This window comes from Danio rerio, chromosome 23, assembly GCF_052040795.2.
Source record: "Danio rerio strain M-AB ecotype USA chromosome 23, GRCz13ab, whole genome shotgun sequence".
In the NCBI taxonomy this organism is placed as follows: domain Eukaryota; kingdom Metazoa; phylum Chordata; class Actinopteri; order Cypriniformes; family Danionidae; genus Danio; species Danio rerio.
The window spans coordinates 46099863-46110000 of NC_141043.1; the positions used below are offsets into that span (position 1 = coordinate 46099863).

The 10138-nt window shown below is 34.0% G+C and overlaps 1 protein-coding gene across 3 annotated transcripts in view; it reads right to left on the minus strand.

Moving 5' to 3' along the window:
- Nucleotides 1-10138, minus strand: part of si:ch73-217n20.1 — a 28161-nt gene that overhangs the window by 11661 nt on the left and 6362 nt on the right. For all 3 annotated transcript variants that reach the window (XM_087307760.1, XM_087307758.1, XM_087307759.1), the window contains exons 5-10: nucleotides 9903-10091; nucleotides 8072-8260; nucleotides 5164-5358; nucleotides 4674-4868; nucleotides 4166-4360; nucleotides 855-1046 (exon numbers count right to left, since the gene is read on the minus strand). In XM_087307760.1, the coding sequence (XP_087163886.1) occupies nucleotides 855-1046; nucleotides 4166-4360; nucleotides 4674-4868; nucleotides 5164-5358; nucleotides 8072-8260; nucleotides 9903-10091 (1155 nt within the window). The remainder of the gene's footprint in view (nucleotides 1-854; nucleotides 1047-4165; nucleotides 4361-4673; nucleotides 4869-5163; nucleotides 5359-8071; nucleotides 8261-9902; nucleotides 10092-10138) is intronic.

The following is a 10138-nucleotide window of genomic DNA, read 5'->3' on the forward strand; positions in this document are numbered from 1 at the left end:
TGGCTTTATATCGGCACTGGTGGGAGCCGTGCATTGGTGCGTTGGCTTAGTGCCCCCACCAGTGCCGATATACAGCCATATCGCACTGCTACGAGTGTGATATTGCGTTTATACAACAGTTTGACGGCATAATTGTGTATATTAAAACAAAATCAAACATGGAGAGTCTCAAAAACCCTTTTGAATGAGGAACTACTTTCTTCCGCCTTGGATTATAATCATAAGCTGACAGTTAAACAGCTGAGCAAGCATCTTTTAAACTTTAGATCTGTAGTGTCTGCTTTTTGCTGGTTGTATGTGGGCGGAGTAATACACAAAGGGTAAAGAGGCTTTACGGGTGCTGATATTACTTAAATATATCACGGCTATCAGCCAATCAGATTTAAGAACCAGACAGAACTTTTGTATGTATATATATATATATATATATATATATATATATATATATATATATATATATATATATATATATATATATATATATATATATATATAAAAACTATATATATACTATATATATAAACTATATATATATATATATATATATATATATATATATATATATATATATATATATATATATATATATATATATATAAACAAACAATTTAATACAATATAGTTATGCATATATTTATATTACACAAAAATATACATAGTATGCACAAATATACTTTGTAAACATAAACCTTTATGTTGGATGTGATTAATCGCAATTAACCGTTTGAAAGTTGTACAAAATGTGGTACACTGTTCTAGTAGTTTTTGGATACTTCAATGGAAAATCGTATACGTTGTACCTTATAACAGTGAATAAGACTAAAGTGAGATCATATGTGAGTATTATTTCTTACGCTGACATCGGAGTGCCAATTTTGTCCACTCTCCACCCTGACAGCGTATGATGTCACTTCCAGAGGCTCGGCGAAGTCCTAGATTACATTTATACCGAATACGAGCACCGGATGAGTACTCAGCCAATGAGGGCGTCCCTTCTCTGAAGAACACATTGTGATGGAGATATGATGGAGGTGGACCACATTTACCTGCGAGAAAAATACAATAAGAGTCCTGTCAATATTATACACACTTCAATATATATTAATTTAGATTAAAACTACTTTGTTGTGTTCTGTGGAATACACATATTTGACTAAAATAATAGTAAATATTGTAAAATATTTTTTACAATTTAAAATAACTAAGAAAACATTTTAATGATACCCTAAAAAGAAAATCTGAGATCACTATATGGAAATGGCAGTATTATAAGCCACGTTCTTGTTTAAATTCCCCAATAAAAAACAGGCCAATCAGAGCACAATTCCTCCCTTATTTTTTAAGTCGATCAAAGGTTATAACACTTACCATATACAGTTGAAGACAGAATTATTAGCCCCCCTGTTTATTTTTTCCCCAATTTCTGTTTAACGGAGAGCAGATTTTTCTTCAACACATTTCTAATCATAATAGTTTTAATAACTCGTTTCTTTTTATCTTTGCCATGATGACAGTAAATAATATTTTACTTGATATTCTTCAAGACACTTCTATACAGCTTAAAGTGACATTTAAAGGCTTAACTAGGTTAATTAGGTTAACTAGGCAGGTTAGGGTAATTAGGAAAGTTTTTGTATAACGATGGTTTGTTCTGTTGACTATCGAAAAAAAAAAATAGCTTAAAGGGGCTAATAATTTTGTCCCAAAAATGGTGTTTAAAAAATTAATAACTGCTTTTATTCAAGCCAAAATAAAACAAATAAGACTTTCTCCAGAAGAAAAAAATATTATCAGACATGATGTGAAAATTTCCTTGCTCTGTTAAAAAAATTATTTGGGAAATATTTAAAAAAGAAAAAATCATTTAAAAAATCAAAGGGGGCTAATAATTCTGACTTCAACTGTATATGGAACTATAATTTAGAAAATTGGAGATGTCGCTAAGTCAAAGCCAGCAGCACCAGTTTAATTGTTATGCGTTTCTAAGCAATGACACTTTAGAGATTGTCAGAATGCAAAATGCAGGATATACAAATTAGAAATGCATTCAGCTCCACTCCAAAAAGGCATAAGATACAATTAATTGTACCTTTTGTTAATTTATCTTGTTTATTGTGAAATATCAGCTGGATATGTTTGTAATTTGAAGTAACAAACACATGTAGACTGCTGAGTATTGAGTTTTATCCACGTTTAAATATCGAATCAATCACTCAGCTCTTACATTTTTTTTTTCAAGTGAAAGAACAGAAGTACACTTTATTAAACGTCATCATTGGTTTATGCAGATATTGATATTAATTATTGTCTGTGTTTATGTTACATTTTACAACACAAATACATCACAATTCAAAATACAACACAATACATCTCTTTTGTTAAGTTTAATTATAATTTAGAATATATTTTATTTCAGCTTTCTCTGTCTGGTGGTTTATATTAGAAAGCTCACTCGCTTCATGTTAAAAAAAAAAACCTATACTACTTAAGAAGATTTAACAAAGCATCTACTCCGTCTGTTAAAATATTGTTTTAGAAGAAGTATGATTTTTTTGCAAATGTTTATTTTAGAGTGCATCATGCTGTGTGTGTGTTCATGTGAGATAAAGAGCAAGCACTGAGAGCTGAGCTCTTCAATATTCATGACCTTCCAAATATGGTCAATAAGGACATTCTGATTCTAGGGGTCATTTAAGAAATAATAAACTAGGTTATAAAGCTATGTCTGGAGTATTTTTTTTCTTAATTTACACAAGTCACATACCTTCTATGAACATACCTGTCAACATTGGGATGTGAAAATAAGGGATATCTCCTCTAAAAAAATGTAAAAATTACTAAATATGTTAATTTGTAGCTGTTTCATTGTAAATAAACAGTTAAATAGTCAGTAATATGTTTTATTATTATTATTATTATTTACAAAAGAAAAAATATATACATTAGCAGCAAATACATTAGAAAACAGTGCAGCCTATTATAATAGCTGTTATAATGAAATAGAATCAAGCTATCAAAATTCATTAGCCGTTTCTTCACTGTATAACTTACACATTCTGATTAAAGAGTAGTGAATGAATCTCATTTATTTAGAATTTTTTTCGTTTGATTACATTAAATAACAGGTGTCACTTTAAAAATGCACACATCTAACAATATAATAAAGGCATTCGACTGTTTTCTAAAATTTTATGCTCATTTAAGACGAAATTAGTTGTATTTATAAAAAAAAAAAACACCAAGATCGACATCTTTAGATTTTATTATTATTAATTATGTGTATATGTCTGTTTAAAACACGCACCCAAAAGCCAGACTTTCACTCTGCTTAAAATCACGTGTACAGAATCCGCTTGGGAAACAGCATCTGTTTATCACTATGAAGCGCGTCACCTGACAGTCACGCACCATTATATGACTGTTTTGAGGATTGCATATGAAGGGGAGACGGCCTATGTAATGAAAAGGAAGGGGAATCACACCATTTTTATATTTATTTATTTATTTAAGTGTTTTCGTGCTTAAAGTGAAAGCACAGAATAGACTCACATTTAAGAGCAAGGGGCGGCCCCTGGTGGTTCGGTGGTATGGGTTGCGTATAGGGAGGCTCGGCTCTTTAATGTTTCTAGCCACCCTTCAGAGAAACACTGAGAATACGGGAGAAATACGGGAAAATACTTTTACGGGATAATAGCGGGATAGAACTGTAAAATACGAGAGAATCCTGGGCAAAATAGGAGGGTTGACAGGTATGTATGTAAATGTCACAGAACAATTTAGCTTATTAAATCAATGCAGTTTAAAGCTCCTTTAAGCTACATTTACATTCCTGCGATTTAAATCTGAATTATTACCACTGATCACAATTCCAAATGTTTGAGTGCTCAAATAATATTATTTTTATTGCATCTACCGTTAGCTAAATCTCTTATAGTCATTCTTGCTATTGGCTGTCTGGTCAGAATAAAAAAACAAGAGTGAAATATTTTAAATGATTGGCGAGGAAAAATGCTATTTGCATTGATATTTATTAAACAAGAGTGTCCTCAAAATAGCTTAATTTGACATTCCTGTGATTCAGTTCTGAATTTTAAGCATCATTATTAGTCACACGATCACAATTCCAAACTTTTTAGCTCTCGAATAATATTATTAATGCACCTACCGTTAGCTAAACGTGTTTTAGGGTGACACTCGGGCAAGCTTTGCCATTGGCCGTCTGGTCCACATGTGACCTGCGGTGAGCCAATCAGATCAAAGCCCTCGCTGCAGATGATGCTCACAGTGTCTTTGGGTTTGAACGTGTTGCCAAATTCATTGATTCTTCCATTTGCCACAGCGGGTGCAGAGCAGAGGTTTACTGAAAATAATCAATAGTAAAAATATTATTTTATTGATTATGAAAAATGCTATTTGCATCGATATTTATTAAATGAGACTGTCCTCAAAATGGCTTAATTTGACAGGAATTGAAACAAATAAAAGTTCAGAAAATTCTCAGATTCTTTACATTTGCTGAATTTGCTAAGGTATGAGCTTTAGTTATTATTTTGAGTATATTTATTCCTGTGATTCAGTACTGAATTTAAAACATCATTACTATAGTGTTCAGTGTCACATGATCAAATGCAAATGTTTGAGCATGCAAATAATAACATTATTAATGCCTTTACCATTAACTAAATGTTTTTTAGGGCGACACTCAGGCAAGCCTTGCCATTGGCCGTCTGGTCCACATGTGACCTGCGATGAACCAATCAGTTCAAAGCCCTCGCTGCAGGTGATGCTCACAGTGTCTTTGGGTTTGTGCTGGTTGCCGAATGCATTGATTCTTCCGTTTGCCACAACGGGTGCAGAGCAGAAGATTACTGATAAAGAAACAATGGAGAAAAAATATTGTATTATTGGTGATGAAAAATGCAATTTGCATTGACATTTATTAAACAAGAGTGTCCTCAAAATAGCTTAATATCACAGAAATAAAAAAAAAGACCTGATAATTCTCAGTTACTTTAGATTTGCTGAATTTGCTAAGGTCTACATTTAAGTAAAGCTGCAGTTTGTTCCTGTGATTCAGTTGTAAATATAACGCATCAATACTAGTCTTCATTGTTACGTGATCACAATTTAGAAACTCTCAAATAATATTATTAATACACTTACCGTTAGCTGAACGTCTTTTAGGGTGACACTCTGGCAAGCTTTGCCATTGGCCATCTGGTCCACATGTGACCTGCGGTGAGCCAATCAGTTCAAAGCCCTCGCTGCAGGTGATGCTCACAGTGTCTCTGGGTTTGTGCTGGTTGCCGAATGCATTGATTCTTCCGTTTGCCACAGCGGGTGCAGAGCAGAGGATTACTGAGGAAAAAGGAAAACATTGATGAGGAAAAATGCAATTTGCACTAATATTTGACAAACAAGTGTGACCTCATAATGACTTCATTTGACATGCAGCTATGAAAAATCATCAGGAGGCATCAACATTCTCAGTTTTTCTGCATTTATTAAATTTACTCGGGTATGAGTTTGAGTAAATTGTTGCTTTTTTTTTATTCTATAAAAGCCTATAATAACAGTTTTTCCTTTTTTTTTTTTGCAGAAACTTAAGTAGGTATTGCTGCAGCCCGAAGACCTCCAAGTGGGCGGGATAACACCGCAAGTAGGTTGGATTTAGGAGGTGTAGGGGCAATAAACATCAATAAAACACATGGGGCTCTATTTTAACAATCTAGGCGCAAATAGCGCAGTCCAAAGCACAGGGTCAGAAAAATCTGTTTTGCGCCTCGGCGTATGGTCTAACAGGGTTGAGCTTATTCTCTTAATGAGTTCTGGGTGTGTTTTGAAAAATAAACCAATCAGAGTGTCATCTCCCATTCCCTTTAAGAGTTTGCGCCGCGCCATAGTGTATTTGCTATTTACATGGCGGACTTTGTAAGTGTAAAACTGATCGCTTCACTAGCGAGAAAACAGTTAAACAGACCATCTGCATTCTTTACTTTCACTTTCACACTCTTTCGTGGAAAAGGAAACGTGTTGTACGCACAGACATCCATTAGCCTACATAATTAATTTTGTTTATTAAGCGCAAAGATTTGTTTCAAAACTGTTTCTAAATTCATTTCTAATTTCCAGCAAACGAATAAATGAACAATAATAACGAAGTATGCTCAGACAACTGAGTTATATCCAGATACACATGCTCCTCAAAATAGCAATGCGCCAACAACGCACCTTAACACACCTCTTATCTAGACTGAAACACCCATGAGTCCACAAAGTGGCGCAGTTAGATTTGCTATTTAAACAACGTGGAGGAAAACAGAAAAATTCTGGTCTGAAAATAGCATCACATCATAGAAACACGTCTTGTGCCTTATTGCGCCGGGTGTATGATAGGGCCCATGAGGTTACTGTGAAGTTGGGTTTAAGGTTGGGATAGGTGTAGACATTCATAAAGCACAATATTGAACTCATATGTGTCATGTACAAGATATTAAATAAAAAAAATCCCCAGGGTTGTACAGCCCACATGGAGCTCAAGTCCCACACACTTGGAGCTGGCTCCAACCTCCACTTAAACCTTTCTCCAGAAATTGGTCAGAATACGAAATGTTTACATTAAAAAGGTTGTAAAGGTAAAATATCAGTATCTGAAAACAAACCACCATTTGGTAAAAATAAAAACCCTCTAAAATTAAACTATACAAAATTAAATTTACTAAAATCTGCTATATTACTAAACATAGCTATACAAAATCGAGAACACTTTAAAGTGCTCTTACATTTTTATTAGGGATGTAACAATATTGTAAATACCGTCATACCGCAATAGTAATTTTTTTCAATATTACTGTAGGCGCATGACTCAATAAAACTATATTTCTGAGAAAAGTTTGCTCAGGCGAATGAAGCGAACGGGAGGTAGCGGGAACTACAATTCCCATCAGCCTATGCGTGGCCATCATCCTTTGCGGTCTGTTGTCACTACAGATCCAGTAATGCGGAAATGGAGTGTGTTGCTAGTAGCGGGGAAGAAAAAGAGCTGGAAATGATCAAACCTAAAGCGAGTTTTAAATCGGATGTGTGGAAGCATTTCGGAAAAGGTGACAGACAAAGAAAAAAACAATATGCAGGCACTGCCAGACTGTGGTGAAATATAAGTCAAGGAATACGACTAAAGACACAGCACATGTTAGATTGATGCAGACATTCACTTGTACCGCAAAGAGACCTCTATCTCACATGGCTTGTCCTCTCAAGTGGTGGAAAGACAATGCACAACGTTACCCACTGCTGTCAACCTTGGCTAAATCATATCTCTCTGTCCCAGAAACCTCAGTCCCAAATGAGAGGGGTTTTTCTGTTGCAGGAGACATTATAAATGCCCAGAGATACCAGCTTTTACCAGATTATAGTTATATGATAATTTTCCTTAAAAAAGCCCATCTCTATCTAAGTGAGTGAGTGATTAAATGTTGAATGTGATGAGTTTTCAACAATACTAAATTAAAACTTTATTTGTTTTATATGGTTTTATAGTTTTTTGTTATTAAAATTGAAAAATTTAAGTTCCTGTTTCAAAACTTACAGATAGATGGCTAATTTGTATGTCATTGATGTGTTCAGTGCAAAGGTAAATAAGGACTTTTGACACTTTTTTCGAGTATTTTCATTAGTTTTGTTTACCTGTAAATTACTCAATAAATACTGTACCGTGCCATTCATACCGAGGTATTACCGTACCATGAAATTCTGATACCGTTACATCCCTAATTTTTATACATCACGCTAAACACTGGGATGTTAACCCAACGTTTGCCAATCATAATATTAATGTCTACACAACAATAGATTTTATTTTAAGTACCCAAATGTCTATTCGGTTATCTCAAGTCACACATTGACTTTTTACCCAAAAATTTATGTCAACCTAATATTTATTCCCAACAAAAAATCCAGTGTTGCTTGAGGAATTTAAAAAAAAGCAAGAATATCCCCTTAGCAAGTACCAAGATTTCTGTGTATCTCTGGAAATGGTGTTTAAATCAATTGTGAACAAAGTATAAGTTACCTTTACGGTGACACTTTGGCAAGTCCCGCCATTGGCCGTCTGGTCCACATGTAACTAAAGATGAACCAATCAGATCAAACCCTTCACTGCAGGTGATGCTCACAGTGTCTTGCGGCGTATATTGTGTCCTTTCTCCAGGTTTTATAGATCTGTTTTCCACAGCAGGTGCTGAACAGGTCATCTTTGGCACTAAAATTAGAAAAAGAAAAAATAAAGTGTTAAAAGTATGACGTGAGCTTTTTATACAACCCTTGACAAAAAGTATGGAATTACCACTCTTGGAAAATGTTTGTTCAAATGTTTAAATGTGCAGAACAAAAAATAAATAAATCCCAGACATGCCATGAAACTACTGCAATGAATTTGATAGATCAGAGGGAAACAGATATAATATAATAATACGTTTAAAAATAAAGCAGACTGCTTGGCGGATTTCACCGATTGCAGGTCATTTTTTAAAACGTAACTCCTGCGATTAGGCATGGGATGATCACCGTTTTTAAGGTATGCAGCGGTTTGGAAAAGTTTATTATTATTTTTGTTTTGTTTTTTAGCACAACAGTATCTCCAGCAGAAAAGATCTCCAAAGATGCCATTTTAAAATGTAAAGAAATCTGTGTTTTAGAAACTAATGAACACAGCAGAAGTCAATGACTCATTTTCATTATTTAGCCTGACATGTTTACTGCTCCAAAATATTGCAATCTTTCAAAAAAAAAATTTAAGTTGAAAACAAAAACTTTTGTTTTCAAAGGATAATTTTTTTTTGTTTTTTACTCAGCATATTTAAAAAGAGCATATTTTAGAGAGAAGAGCACAATATCGTGAAACCGTGATATTTTTATCCAAAGTTATCATACCGTCAGAATGTTTTACCGCCCCATGCCTACCCGCTATTAACGAGGGACCACTGTATTACAAAAATATATAAATAAACATTAATTTTTTGTAATATATTTGGTAATTCCACAACTATAATATCAAATGTTTTCAATGAACACAACTGCAACTAATATAGCATTGCAGTAACAAAATAATTCCTTAGATTAAGCACACATCAACATTTTCTCAACAAAAATAGTGAAAATGCATACAGACATATTTTGCCAAGACATTTTATTGAAGTATTCACACAACTTCAGGTTGATTGCTAACTTAAAGAATACTTCATGAATTGAGTTTGAGCTGTTGTTAATTATAAATTAAAAATATTATTTACAACATAACAGTAATGAATAAATACACATAAAACCATGAGATGTGTGACTGACTAAAAGATACACTATTGGAGTGCTGATTCAAAGCTACTGTCAAGCTAATGAAAATGTAGATAAGCTTTAGTTAAGCTACTCTAGCTAGCTTTTCCCCAACCTCACACAAAAGTTTCGTAATTTTCTCTCCACTTATTCCAAACCTATTTGTGTGTGTGTGTGTGTGTGTGTGTGTGTTCAGTCTTCTAATGAAGACAAAAGAAGATATTTTGAAGAATGTCGAAAACCGGTAGCCATTGACTTCCATTTACTTCTTTTTTTCCTAATATTGATGTCGATGGCTACCGGTTTTCAACATTCTTCAAAATATCTTCTGTATGACCTATTAAATAGCTAAAAGATGCACTTATTTAACTAAAAAGGAACTGTGGAATGTTGAACATTTCATGTACTTACATGTTGTAGATATAATTACACAGTGGAGGGACTTTCAGACTCCAATGACGACTGACGAAATAACCTTATCAAGTTCATACACTGGATGTATAGATAGTGTATAATTTGTGAAATAGTTTATGTCAATCCAACATTTATCATCTTGCAAAAACACCCTAAATTACCTTTACGATGACACTCCGGCAAGTCCCGCCATTGGCCGTTTGGTCCACATGTGACCACTGAGGAGCCAATCAGATCAAACCCTTCACTGCAGGTGATGCTCATAGTGTCTTGCGGTGTGTATTGTGTCCTTTCTCCAGGTTTAATCCATCTGTTTTCCACAGCAGGTGCTGAACAAGTAACTTGTGGTGCTAAAATGGGGGAACAAAACGAATGATGTGTTTCCAAAAAGTTCCAA